The 14,839-nt window shown below is 42.6% G+C and overlaps 1 protein-coding gene across 1 annotated transcript; it reads right to left on the reverse strand.

The window, feature by feature from the left end:
* Nucleotides 1–1,206: 1,206 nt before the first annotated feature.
* On the reverse strand, nucleotides 1,207–13,051 carry nyap2a (neuronal tyrosine-phosphorylated phosphoinositide-3-kinase adaptor 2a). Its single transcript, XM_029426816.1, has 5 exons — nucleotides 12,488–13,051; nucleotides 4,271–4,487; nucleotides 3,673–3,986; nucleotides 2,244–3,278; nucleotides 1,207–1,250 (listed from the first exon to the last, which is right to left on the reverse strand). The coding sequence occupies exons 2-5, from the start codon at nucleotides 4,471–4,473 to the stop codon at nucleotides 1,207–1,209; spliced, it is 1,596 nt and encodes a 531-aa protein (XP_029282676.1). The 5' UTR covers nucleotides 4,474–4,487; nucleotides 12,488–13,051.
* Nucleotides 13,052–14,839: the final 1,788 nt, after the last annotated feature.

Consider the following 14,839-nt stretch of genomic DNA (forward strand, 5'->3'; position numbering starts at 1 on the left):
AAATAGGTGTAGTTACACACTGTGACCACAGGGTGGCAGTGAACAAGAGTATAAAATAAAATGTATTTATATAGCCCAATATCACAAATTACACATTTGTCTCAGTGTGCTTTACAGACTGTACAGCATACAACACCCTCTGTCCTTAGATCCTCTGTCCTTAGACCCTCTGTCCTCAGACCCTCTGTCCTTAGACCCTCTGTCCTTAGACCCTCTGTCCTTAGACCCTCTGTCCTCAGACCCTCGCACCCCACAAGGAAAAACTTCCTAAAAGAAGCCAACAATTAAAGGGGGAAAATTGTTCTAAACCTCAGGGAGAGACTGAGAGACCTCTCCCAGGACGGACAGACTGTGATAGATGAAGTGTGTACAGGATAAACAACATAGTAAAAATACAACAGAGACAATCCATGTGACAGAAATGACGATGTGATCGTATTTTAAAAAGATGGATCCAGGATGATGTCAAAAAAGCTTGCCGGTTTTATTTTATTTCAATAATATTTATTTTAAACTGTCATAATTGATAGTATCAAAGGAAAACGTCAGAATCTTGCACATACAGATGAAACATTCAGAAAACAAAACAAAAAGCATTGCAAAACAGAAAGACAAACATTTTTCTTTTAAATCTAAATAAAATTGTATAAATTACAAATAAAATTGTGAGTGTATGACAATAAACTCACTTAAAAATTGATCAACCAAAAAAATATTTCTACAGTGAAAAGAAAGTTGTGAGAAAAGAATATCACCAATATAGTTCTTTCCATATGTCCAAGACCAAAATATATAAATAAGAGCAAGTTTCAGGATGAAATTTATAGAATACTTTGTGTTTGGAGAATTAGACTTACTCTGAAAAGTCGGTAAAAAAAATGTCTTCAAACGATCAATCAACTAACAGTAACGTTAGAGGGCAGCAACACGTCATTGCAGCGTCGTCTCTGCCGAATCCAAAGAAGAAGAAGAAGAAGAAGTAGAAGAAGAACCGGATGTAATCAGAGCGCCATCTTGGATACAAAAACAGCAGATTACTATCCTAACTGTTTGTTTCTGAATTTTTCTCCCGCTGTTACAGTCACAGCTGAACCGGGCCAGACTGCCGGCTTTGAGTTACAGTAGTCCCGAAACCGGACTACTGGTTCACGGTCGGTTTAGTGTCGGGAGATCCTCCGTGAGGCTCTGGATGGAAACTTTTGTGTGTCAGACGGAGCTGATCATGGAGGCGGCGGTGGAGTCTGCCGTCTCTGTGTTCCACCAGGAGGGGAAGGACAGTCAGGAGCGGCGGGTGAGGAAGGGACATGTTTACATATATTATAAATATTCATAAATATGAATAAGTACACGTTTAAATATAAAGTTTATCTCTATTTATTTACGAGTTTAGAGAACTTCAGAGCAAAATCCTGCTGTCACTTCCGTCTTTGCCGGAGGGATGTAATCACGCGCCATCACCACTTTTAATGAGCACCACGGTCTCTGAGCATATGAGACACTGGTTTTGTGCTCCCAGTGGGAGGGATGAACATGAATGAGTCCATTCTGGGTTGAAAGCTCTGTTGACTTTTCTCTTCTTGGAGAGCGCCATGAGTAGTTATTTTTCTCTCCCTGTCTGCTGGAGGATGTGGCCGGGAGAAGGGAAGATTGGGGTTCCTTACTGGAGCTGCTGCCCTCGCGACCCGACCCCGGATAATCGGTAGACGATGGAATGATGGATGGATGGATGTCTGCCGCTCACTCGTCTCTTTGTCTGTGTTTCTCTCCCTTTCTCCGTCTTCTCTCCCTGTATCGCTAACTCATCTTTCCATCTGTCTCGCGCCACTCACCTCTCATCTGTTTGTATTCAGAATCGCAATGTTTGCCGGTTGGAATGCACAGATTTGATTGGCTGAGTAGCATCACGTGGGATAGCTTAACTCGCATGTAATTGGTCTGTGAGTTTCCTGAACCACTAAACCAGTGCCTTAAAAATGAGAAAAGCTGCGCTGGTTAAAATAGCGTCCTGTCAAAATTGAAAATCCCTTAATAATTTATTGATTATAGTTCCGGGTCCGGATAGGTCGGCTTCTGGGTCCGGACTCGGACCGCGGTCCGCCTGTTAGTGACCCCTAGTGTATATCATCGTTTTGCCTCCTGACCCTTTCTTCTTTAACTGTCTATGTGAGGTAAAACTCATATAAAACTGATATAAAACTGATTAATGATGTAGTACAAATACAATACTGAACGATATCTCTTACCTTCACTCCCGCGGCTCTTCCTGCCCCCTGCCCCTTTTTTCATCACCTGTCTTCCTGAGGTAAACAGGTTGTTGAGTTCATCCAATGGGCTTGTGGGAGTCTGTGACCTCATCGACACGTTCTGCATGGAGCCGTGCGTGGAGGAGGAGTTACTGAGTTTAGCGCCGCCCTCCCCCCCCCCGCGGTGTGAGGATGAGGAAGAAGAAGAGGACGAGCGAGGCATACTTCCCTCTGCCATCAGAGCGTCGTATGGCGGTGGCCTCTTCAGGCTCAGAGGAGTCAGAGAGCGACCCATGCTGACCGGAGACGGACATGCTGATTGGCTGCGGGGGTAACCATGACCACTGTGGGCGGAGCCAGAAGACTTGTAGAGGTTTGAGTGGAGAGGCGGAGCTGACGAGCGGCCGGAGGATATGATGGTGTGGGTGGATGGCAGATCTCTATCTCGGTCTCGTTCCTTGCGGTGGTGGGTGGAGCTCTGCGGATGTTCGACACCGCCTGACTTGCTGAAGGAGACGTTATCCATCACGGGCAGCCGGGTGACGTCTAAAGGTGTAAGGGGCGACTCGTCGGAGTTGGGGGAGCACTGAGCGGGGGCAGGAGGGAAGACGAGTAGTGGTGGGCGGTGCGTCAGGAGGTTGGGGAAAGGCGGAGGGATGTCGCAGAGGGAGCCACGGGACGACCAGGCTTCAGGGTCCATGATAGCGACATGAGTGTCCTGCAGGAAGTCCTCAAACATTGGATACTTCATCTCCTCGTACACCGCCTCGCTTTGTTCATCCTCCGCGGCTTCCCGACCTTTCAGCTCTCGCAGGATGTTTCCCACCATCTCGATGTAGACGGGCTCCTCGTCGTCCGTGTCCCTCGACGCCGGACTCTGGGATGAAGACTTGTCCCATCGCAAGGAAGACTTCCTGTTACCATGGTTACGGATGTAAGAGTCGTCGAAGGAGGTGCTGAGCTGCGTGTTTGGGTTCCTCTTGGGTTTGGGTGGAGGCATCTTCTTGTAGTCCTCATTGTAGAGATGGCATCGAGCTGCAGACCAAAAGACAGTGATGTTAAAACATGAAGACAGTCACTGATTTGATTTAAGGAGCCTGATTCGACTGCCTATCTTGTTGCAGTGACGTTAAAATGTTATATCAAATGTTATTTTTCAGAATTTCGATTATCGTTGCCCTTCTTTCTGTAGATTGATAAACAACGACGAGCAAGCAGGCTAAGAAACCGTGCCTGTCATTTACACACACACACACACCACAGCGTTGTCCATTGTCCAAGTATTTTGGCCATTCATTTTGTTATTTTTGATATTTAAAAAAAAATAAATGAAGCTTAAAGAGAGGGGGATCAATGAAGAAAAAAAACATGTTTGGACAATCAACAATAAGCAAGACCTGACCATACTATAAGTCGGGGAGGTTCTCACCTTCAGCCTGCTCTGACGTCTCTTTGGCCTCCGGAGCTTCTCTCTTGGCGACTCCTGAACCTCCGTTCACCGCCTCGGAGCTGCTGCTCAGTTTGGTGTTGGGGTCTCTCTTGGGCTTGGGTGGGGGTTGTTTTCGGTTTGGATTGCAGTCATCGTCCCCTCCCCCCACCGAGTGTAGGGACTGGGATCGGACAGAGAAGCCCTGGCTGGGGGGCGGCAGGCGGTCCTGCTTAGCTGGCATCGTCATGAAACCCATCCTGAAATGTTTTCCAGAGTACGCCCCATCTGTTGCCATGGCAACATCTTCACCAATCCTGAATGTACCAAAGTCAAATATGTGATTAAAAAAGAAAAGATTAACAATTAATAGATTTGAATTATTACCAGATAATAATTTTTGTTGGTGTTTAAAAATGAATAACAAATTAAATATTGTTTGTTGGTTTATTATCTATTATTACACAATTCATTTAAAATATAAGCTGACTCATTTACTGATGATATAGTTCAGCTCTTTAGATCTGTGAGTTTAGAGCAAATGGATCGATCCTGTGCGATCACAACATTTTAACATTTTATTTGTATATGTATTTTCTACCTCTTGATGGCTTCCTCCTGTCGTCTCTTCTTCTGGTGTTTTTCCTGCAGGTAGGTCCAGTTGGTCTGGTTGCGAATGCGGTCGCTCTCTCTGGCAATGTCGGAGGCGTTTTGGATCACCAGACCATCATATGTTCGAAGGCCGCTGTCCTCCACGTGCTGAAAAAACCTCCTGAAGGAAGACGCCTCCTCCTGAGACGTCATGACTCCCCAAACACCTGAGAGCAGGTTCAGACGGGACAAATATTAATTAAAATATAATTTCTCATATACAATATAATAGTGCATCTGAAGCTAGAAGGATCTTTTGTAAGACTGTGAGGATATTGTTTACTAAGTTTACTAAGTTAAAGTGTTTTTGCTTTTAATAGGTTTTTCTGCTGAAACTGTACTTTGTTTACTGCTCGTCTTGATATCTAAGTGAGTTTATGTTGCTGCATCAGTCAGGACATCTGGGTGTGGCTAACACAGCTGGAGCCACCCAAGTGATCAAGTCTGAAATTTAAGTTAACAGTATTTGTTTGAAGCAGTAGCCTCATCTGACGAAGACTCAGGAATACAAAGGAGTCTTTCCTAGGAGTCTTCGTGGGAGCTACTTGCAAGACTGAGTTCATCTCTGGCTGCTCCTCCCAACAATCCCTCCACTTCCGAGCTCTGACAGAGACTTGGATCACAGCAGATCACACTTCCCCCCAGCTGCTCCCGCCACAGCTCTTTCTTCACCCTCTCACCCCCTGCTCTGCTGATCTCCCCTAGATGGAATTTCTTTCTCTACTCATTGCCAGACTTCACTCCTTCATCTTTCGAATTTTGTGCCGTCACTTTAACTCAGCCGGTTACATTAAACATTGTTGTTCTCTCTCATCCAAGAACTTACTATCAACATCTGCACCTCGGTTGTTTCCCTGACTGCAAGGAATCTGTGTGTAACACTGGACAACCAACCCAACCTACATCCAGTCCATGGTCAAACCATACACCCCAGCTCGCTCACTTCGCTCTGCATCAGCCAATCGGCTCGCTCACTGCGAGTGGGAACCAGACTAAACCCGCCTGTTTGCTATCCTGGCTCCAAAATGGTTGAACATGTTCCCCATTGATATAAGGTCAGCAGTAAGGCCTCACACCTTCCGTTGCAGACTGAAAGTCCACCTGTTTCGACAGTACCGTGGCCAATAATAATACAAATAAATAAATAAATAAATAAATAAATAAACATATATTCTCATTTTCTGTATGTAGCAATTGAATTGGTTTGGCTTATTTAAAGCTATTGTTCTGCACTTAAAGGATTTTACCCATTTGACGCTAATGTACCTCCAAGATTTTTGCTGTTTGGAGTTGTATCCTCATGATTGTTTGCACTTATTGTAAGTTGCGTTTAACAAAGAATTCAGATAAATGAAATGTAATATATTCTGTATTAATAATATAAATGATATTAATAAAGATATAATCAGACAGGGCAAATTATAATAATTAAGATAAAATATGACAGGACATATATTAATAAAATAATTATCAGACAGGACATTTTATATTAATAGATATAATCAGACAGGACATATTGTATTAAAACAAATATAATCTGAATTAATTATATTAATAAAATAATAAAGTAAGTAAAGTATAAGTCTAAGGAGTATAAGTCAAGAAGTATAAGGCATATAAGTATAAGACATATAACTCTAAAGCGTGTAAGTCTATAAGTCTAAGGAGTATAAGTCTCAGGCGCATAAGTCAAAGGAGTATGACTCTTAGGCGTATAAGTCTAAATAGTATGGGTCTAAAAAGTATGAGTTTAAAGAGTATGTCTAAAGAGTAGGAGTCGAAAGAGTATAAGTCTTAAGAGCACAAGTCTAAAGAATATAAGTCTAAAGAGTACGAGTCGAAAGAGTACGAGTCGAAAGAGTACGAGTCTAAAGAGTATAAGTCAAAAGACTACAAGTCTAAAGAATACAACTTTAAAGAGTAGGGTTCTAAAGAGTAGGAGTCTAAAGAGTAGGAGTCTAAAGAGTATGAGTCAAGAGTATGTCTAAAGAGTATGAGTCTAAAGAGTATGAGTCTAAAGAGTATAAGTCTAAAGAGTAGGAGTCTAAAGAGTATAAGTCTAAAGAGTAAGAGTCTAAAGAGTATAAGTCTAAAGAGTAGGAGTCTAAAGAGTATGAGTCTAAAGAGTATAAGTCTAAAGAGTATAAGTCTAAAGAGTATAAGTCTAAAGAGTAGGAGTCTAAAGAGTATGAGTCTAAAGAGTATAAGTCTAAAGAGTAGGAGTCTAAAGAGTATAAGTCTAAAGAGTAAGAGTCTAAAGAGTATAAGTCTAAAGAGTAAGAGTCTAAAGAGTATAAGTCTAAAGAGTAGGAGTCTAAAGAGTATGAGTCTAAAGAGTACGAGTCTAAAGAGTACGAGTCTAAAGAGTACGAGTCGAAAGAGTACGAGTCTAAAGAGTATAAGTCAAAAGAGTACAAGTCTAAAGAATACAACTCTAAAGAGCAGGAGTCTAAAGAGTAGGAGTCTAAAGAGTATGAGTCTAAAGAGTAGGAGTCTAAAGAGTAGGAGTCTAAAGAGTAGGAGTCTAAAGAGTATGAGTCTAAAGAGTAGGAGTCTAAAGAGTAGGAGTCTAAAGAGTATGAGTCTAAAGAGTATAAGTCTAAAGAGTAGGAGTCTAAAGAGTATAAGTCTAAAGAGTAAGAGTCTAAAGAGTATAAGTCTAAAGAGTAGGAGTCTAAAGAGTATGAGTCTAAAGAGTATGAGTCTAAAGAGTAGGAGTCTAAAGAGTAGGAGTCTAAAGAGTAGGAGTCTAAAGAGTATGAGTCTAAAGAGTAGGAGTCTAAAGAGTAGGAGTCTAAAGAGTATGAGTCTAAAGAGTATAAGTCTAAAGAGTAGGAGTCTAAAGAGTATAAGTCTAAAGAGTAAGAGTCTAAAGAGTATAAGTCTAAAGAGTAGGAGTCTAAAGAGTATGAGTCTAAAGAGTATAAGTCTAAAGAGTATGAGTCTAAAGAGTAGGAGTCTAAAGAGTATGAGTCTAAAGAGTATGAGTCTAAAGAGTATAAGTCTAAAGAGTATGAGTCTAAAGAGTAGGAGTCTAAAGAGTATGAGTCTAAAGAGTATGAGTCTAAAGAGTAGGAGTCTAAAGAGTATAAGTCTAAAGAGTAAGAGTCTAAAGAGTATGAGTCTAAAGAGTATGAGTCTAAAGAGTATGAGTCTAAAGAGTATAAGTCTAAAGAGTAGGAGTCTAAAGAGTATAAGTCTAAAGAGTAGGAGTCTAAAGAGTATAAGTCTAAAGAGTAAGAGTCTAAAGAGTATAAGTCTAAAGAGTAGGAGTCTAAAGAGTATGAGTCTAAAGAGTATAAGTCTAAAGAGTAAGAGTCTAAAGAGTATGAGTCTAAAGAGTATGAGTCTAAAGAGTATAAGTCTAAAGAGTAGGAGTCGAAAGAGTAGGAGTCGAAAGAGTACGAGTCGAAAGAGTACGAGTCTAAAGAGTATAAGTCAAAAGAGTACAAGTCTAAAGAATACAACTCTAAAGAGCAGGAGTCTAAAGAGTAGGAGTCTAAAGAGTATGAGTCTAAAGAGTAGGAGTCTAAAGAGTAGGAGTCTAAAGAGTAGGAGTCTAAAGAGTATAAGTCTAAAGAGTATAAGTCTAAAGAGTAAGAGTCTAAAGAGTATGAGTCTAAAGTAGGAGTCTAAAGAGTATGAGTCTAAAGAGTACGAGTCTAAAGAGTACGAGTCTAAAGAGTACGAATCTAAAGACTACAAGTCTAAAGAGTAGGAGATTAAAAAGTACGAGTCTAAAGAGTAGGAGTCTAAAGAGTATAAGTCTAAAGAGTAGGAGTCTAAAGAGTACGAATCTAAAGAGTACAAGTCTAAACAGTAGGAGTCTAAAGAGTACGAGTCAAAGGCGTTTAAGGTAAATCAACTTTTTAATCGTCAGACTTGTACACAGCACACACAGTGACATTTAAACTCTAAATTGAACCCATCCTAGTATTAGGAGCAGTTGGCAGCTATACAGCGCGCGGGGAGCAGTGTGGGGGTCTGGTATCTTGCTCAAGGACACCTCGGCAGTGCAGCAGGCAAAATGGCACCTTTTACAGTTTGGCACCTACAAATCCAGACTCTGTACGTGGTCCATTTAAGGACTTGAATTATTATGGTCCTTTGGCTGCTGTCAGGGAGCAACAGGTCAAAAAGCTGGTGACCAGGATGAAAAGAGTCATTAAAATGTTTTTGGCTATTCAGAGGCAGTGGGAGAGCTGGTGGTGTCTTCTAGGGAGGACAAAGGGCAGCATATCAGAACTATGATCTTCTATGTGATGTTGAAGACCCTCTGAAGAGTCTCCTGTCTGCTACAGAGCTGGAAAAGACCCCTGTGATCAGGGTTTAAAGGTGGAAAGCTTCTCCACGCAGTCCTCATTGATGCTTGTCAACCTGGCATCAGCACCTCACCAGCTGGATTCTGGACTACCTCACCAACCGCCCACAGTACGTGAGGACCCGGGTGTCACTCGGACACGATTGTCTGCACCTGCAGAAGTTCTCTGATGACTCTGTTATAGTCGGCCTCATCTCTGATGGGGAGGACAAGGAGTACAGAGAACTGACACAGGACTTTGACCTCTGGTGCCAGAGGAAATACCTCCAGCTCAACACAGGGAAGACCAGGGAGCTTGTGGTGGACTTCAGGAGACGCCATCATTCTCCCCCAACACCAGTTAACGTCCTGGGAACGGACATTGAGATTATAAAATCTCAAAAGTACCTGGGTGTTCACCTGAACAGTAAACTGGTCAGATAACTCTGCTGCTCTGTTTAAGAAGGGACAGAGCAGCTTTATCTGCTGAGGAGACTGAGGTCTTTTAGAGTGCAGACCAAAGATCTTCTCTGACTCTGGTGGCATCAGCTATTTTTTATGGAGTGGTCTACTGGGGCAGCAGCATCTCAGCCGCTGACAGGAAGACCGAACAGACTGGTTAAGCTCTGTCCTGGGGAGCCCTCTGAACACTGTGGAGGTGGTGGGAGACAGGAGAATGATGGCCAAGCTGTCATCTCTATTGAACAACATGTCCCACCCCCTCCAGGACACTTTGTCCGCACTGTGCGATGATGGCTTGTGTTAGGAACTTAGTGAAGACCCCTAAGAGCTGGTACTGTCCCGTGTACTCCGTCAGGACTTTCTCAGGTTCAACGACCTGAAAAACATGTCTCACTTTGTGTTCTTCTAAAGCGAGTCTGCAGAGGCTGGTGGAGGCAGAATATCTCTGTTCGGCTTTTTTATCTCAAAGCGAGCAATCAAACAAGTCAGTTTCTCATCCAGCGATGCGTTGGCGTTAACAGTCACAGGGTCGCTGCCTTTGTAGTTCAGATTATGTATACCCTCCCACCCGCCAGGTCCTTGATTAAAGCAAAGGTTTCCTATGCCTTGCCCCACCCGGCGTCCTTGCTTTCTGTCCCTCCACCTTCTTCGTCGCCTGTTGGACCAATTTACAATCCAGAGACCCGATGGTGTTGCTTATGTCCTTCATTATAGTATGAGTCTGAGATTAATTAACTTTTTGCCTTTCATCTGAGAAGATAACTCTCTTTCACAGATGTTTCATGAATCCATTTGAACCTTTTATATTATTGCTTGGTTTAGTAATCTAAATGTGTCCATAAGAATAGACTTGATTAAAATGGGCAGTGAGATTTCAGGTAGGCTTCATGTTTCACTCTTGGACATTTATACCAGGCAGGTACTGAGAAGGGCTAATGATCATCCAGTTCAAGATTTTGTCCTCAGGTTGTCATTTCAGGTTTACTCCTTCATCTCAAGTGCTTACTAGCATATAGCACTCTTTGCACTTCTCTTGCATGCCTGCTCATTTGTAGTCTTAGATGGACGTGTGTGATTTGTTGTATTAAGATGTTGTTGATGTTGTCTCTTTGTATTCAGTTTTCATGTGAACCCTGTCTGCAAAACACTCCCAAATCGTCAAATCCGGCAGCTGGGTCAGTGTCCCTTCGTTTCAAACTATGAAGCTCTACGTACCCCTGCAGTGATCTTTGTTGGACGTACCAGTTTCTGCTCGTTATATGCATACAATGTTTTTCAAAATAAACTTCTGTGTTCACAGGAAACAACTTGGTTGGGTTTAGGAAAATATCATGGTTTTGGTTAAAATATTGCTACAGGGTGAGAAGTTGGTGTATTGATAAAATATTTAGTCAATAAATTCTGTTTGTCTGTCTGTCTCTATCTATCTATCGTTCTCTCTCTCTCGCTCTCTCTCTCTCTCTCTCTCTGTCCCTCTCTCTCCCTGTCTGTCTCTATCTATCTGTCTCTCTCTCTCTCTGTTTCTCGGTCTGCCTGTCTGTCTGTCTCTCTCTCTCTTTCTGTCTGTCTCTCTCTCTGCCTCTCTGTCTGTCTGTCTGTCTGTCTATCTGTCTGTCTCTCTGTCTTTCTCTCTCTCTCTCCCTGTCTCCCCTCCCCCACCTCTCCGTCTCTCAGCATCCTTCTAAAAATGGAACAGGGAGTCAGCTGGTGGTAACCTAGCAACAGCAGCATCTCTCAGAGGAGCATGATGTAATGCTTCCTGTTAATGGGTGAGGAAGAGGAATTGAGGAGAGGAGGAAGAGGGGGGAGAAGGGGAGAGGAAAGGAGGAGGGTGGGAGGAAAGGAGGAGATGGTGATGCACAGATTGAGGGAGGGAATAAAAAGGCAAAAGACAGCACAAGAAGTCCACCAGCCTCCTCCAGCCCAGAGACTTACCTGGGGAACGTTCAGCCAGGACATAACATAGAAAACATTTTAACGGGAACCGTGGTGCGTTTAACACCCTGTTGTGATATGCAAAGGTTAAAACTACGGCAGCTGATCATCTATATGAGCTCATTAACCCGTTCTCACTTCAAACGCCTTCCTCTCGTGAGATTTCGTCACTCTTCGTCACTCTTTACATGTGTGACTCTTCTGTCACTCTTTAGTTGTGTGACATGTTTGTCACAGGTCACCTGAGTCGCTTGTCACTCTTTAGTCACCAGAGTCGCTCGTCACTCTTTAGTCACCTGAGTCGCTCGTCACTCTTTAGTCACCTGAGTCATTTGATGTGAGGGTCTAAGGACAGAGGGTGTCGTATGCTGTACAGTCTTTAAAGCAAACTGAGACAAATGTGTAATTTGTGATATTGGGCTATATAAATAAATTAGATTTGATTTGACTCATCACCTGTGAGTCACATGAGTCTTTCCTCACTCTTTAGTCATGTGACCCGTTTGTTACTCTTTAGTTACGTGAGTCGTCCGTCACTCTTTAGTCACATGTTTTGGGTCATTATTTTATAATGTGTATTAGATCTATCATTATCACACGTAGCTGATTGGGTAACACCTCTGAAACATCCACCAAACAAGTGAAAATGTATGTCCAAGCCCGTTTTAAACTGTTTCAAGGAAACATGTCGTTCATCGCAGAAACCGGAACACCCATGTTTAGTGTCTAGTGTCTTTAGTAACTCTGGCACACCTTCAGCATCAGACCTGTTACTGGGTTTTTACCCAACATCAAAAACTTCTCTCCTCTAGAGAGTTAATTTTACTAATAAACAATTAAACTTGTCTTGACTCCTTTCAGTTAATTTTATCCAGATTTCTTTTGTTTTTGTATTTCAAAACCTTGAGCTTAACATTAACTGTAAAAGTTTAACTCTGATGATGACATTTGACCCTCGAGTATAACCACACCTCATTCATATATCAATCAAGTTGTGCCATTAATGTATTGAAAATATGTCTACAATAAAAAGAGAAAGCAAAATATATTACATTTAGTTAGTAGATCTAAAAACCCGGTTTATTTTTACAGTTTGAGCTGACATAAAAACAGGTTGTTTGTGGTTCATCAATAATAGTGATCCGATTAATGTTTAACACAAAGCTCCTGCCTGTTTGAACATGAATACAAATAGTTCAGGGATGTTTGTTATTGTTTATACTTGTCAACTCTCAAAATAAGAGTCTGACTTTAAATAAAGTGTACTTTTAAAAAAATCTGTAACTTTGTTCTCAGGTTTAATCGAAGATGGCAGCCATGTTGAAATGAGATGCTGCTGTTTGAAATAGAAACAAGGTGTGAAGGAACCAGATGTGTTTTGAACAGCAACTCAAAGACAAACAGATTATCAACAGAGAAAGAAAAACCAGAAGAACAAACATGAAACCAAATAAAGAAGAGGAGGCTTACCAGAGGACCAGCAATGACTCAAACTCCCTCCATGCCGCCTTCAGTGTCTCTTTCAATGTCTCCTTTCGTCCCTCCTTCAGTGTCTCCTTAAGGGTGTCCTTCAGTGTCTTTTTGTCTCCCCCTTCAGTGTCTCCTTAAGGGGGTTCTTCAATGTCTCCTTGTCTCCCTCCTTCTGTGTGTCCTTTCTTCCCTCCTTCAGTGTCTCCTTGTCTCCTTCCTTCAGTGTCTCCTTCTCTCCCTCCTTCAGTGTCTCCTTTAGTCCTCGCTGTGCACAAACAAAGATGGAGTGATGATGCTTTCTGTCGTCCTCACAGATCTCTGCAGCTCAGAGGAAAATGATGACTCGCTGTGATTCTCGTCTGCAGCGACATTAATCCACATCCACCCTTCAACACCTCATTCCTCCCTTCGTTCACTTCGTCATATATCCTCACAGCTGTAAGAATCACGGCTTACACACACACACACACACACACACACACACACACACACCCTTCAGCTGCACATACATACATCCCCGACGACAGTTGCCACAAGAAACAAGAGGCGGCTGAAACCACGGCAACCTGACAGCATCCTAACCCTGCTGACTCCTCCCCCTGCTGCTGAGAGAGGAGGGGGAGGGGGAGGGGGAGAGAGAGAGAGAGAGTGAAGGAGAGAGAGTGAGGGAGAGAGAGAGAGAGAGTGAGGGAGAGAGAGCGAGACAGCGAGGGAGAGAGAGAGAGTGAGGGGGAGAGACAGAGAGAGACAGAGATTTTGATAAAAAAAAAAAAAAAAACTTTATTTACATATTTTTCATTTGTACAATTATTTTACAATAAAGTGCTTAAAACAAAGAATACACATTTAACCCTTGATCATCACAATTCAAAAATCATAAACAATCATTTATGTATCACTACCCTTCACAACATGGGTCAAAAATGACTCGCATCGACCCATAAAGCCACCCTGTGTGAGTGTGTCCCCGCCACACCCCCGGAAATCAACTCATTCCATCATTCAATATTCCAATCATTCATCAAACAACCCGTTCTCGATCACCACAAATCACCATCCCCCTCCCCCCACCCTCAATCCATGGACCAAACAGTTCCTGCACCCCCACATCAGGTCCACACACATGGCCCAAAAACGACACATGTGCACCCAGTGCGACAAAAATGAAAAAAAGACACACGCCACAACTACAACACCATCAAAAACAACCATCCCAGCAGCGATCTGAACCAAACAATACATCCAACATCTAAAATCTCCACTCGCCACCCTTTCCCACCCACACACACCACCCATCACCGGCAGAATGATGCATGCTATGTGCGAGTGCGACACAGCGACAAGCAAAGATTCCAAACATCAAATGTACTGCCCGATCCAAATCACGGCCAAAAATAACCATCCCTAACAATATCATTACCATAGCATGTCCCCTCCCCACCTCCATTACACCCGGCCCTCACGAGCCACCCCCAACCCGACACGTGTGCTAACCCGATGCACAACACAAAAACCATTTCAGCTCACAGATCAAGAAGGGGAAAATTAAAACAATGACCCGCAGTAACCAAAAAACAAAAACATTCAAAGAACAGCTGGAACACCAAATGACCAAATAAATCGATCCCCAGAAACACTGCAAAGAAACACCCAGCCGTGCACGAAACAACACCACAGGACAACATGGGCCACCCCCGAATCATGCCGCGCCCCAGAAAGGGGTTTGCATAGCTTGTGTTTCAAAGGATTAACAGAATAAATTATAAAAAACTGTTCAATAAAAACTTGTGCAAAGTGTAATTCATCACCACTCACGGAACAGATAATACACCACCAAACACCAACTTTCTTTAAAAGTGTCTATGTCTCCTATATGTTTATAAAACCTGAACTCGAGCCAGTCTTGTTCTGATGTTGCACAGCCACACTGCTTTCGCTTTAGCCCTTCTCTGTTTTCCTCTCTATTCTTTCTAATTATGTAGATGACCATTTTGGCTTCTCCTGAGAGGAAGTTTAGGAGCTGGCACTTTTCTTTGTTATCTTTTTTGTAGGCAGCTCCCATGATAAAAACACACAGAGACTAAAAAACAATGTTAAAAGAGAGAAGAAACCCGTGAGACTCTTACACTCAGTGAAAACGTGGAAGACACTCTCACGTAGATTACAAAATGGACCATTATTTAAAACAGCAGGATTAAATGAAATGATAGATGAAAGCGTTAGAAGCGATAGCACCATGTAAAATTATCCACTGAAGGTCGGCAGTCCATGTTTTGAAGAGAGGTTTATATAAAATCCTCCACTGTGGGCCCGGTCCGCTTTCTCCACCCAGTCTGTTACTCCACACAGAAG

Source organism: Cottoperca gobio, unplaced genomic scaffold (assembly GCF_900634415.1).
Source record: "Cottoperca gobio unplaced genomic scaffold, fCotGob3.1 fCotGob3_242arrow_ctg1, whole genome shotgun sequence".
In the NCBI taxonomy this organism is placed as follows: Eukaryota; Metazoa; Chordata; class Actinopteri; order Perciformes; family Bovichtidae; genus Cottoperca; species Cottoperca gobio.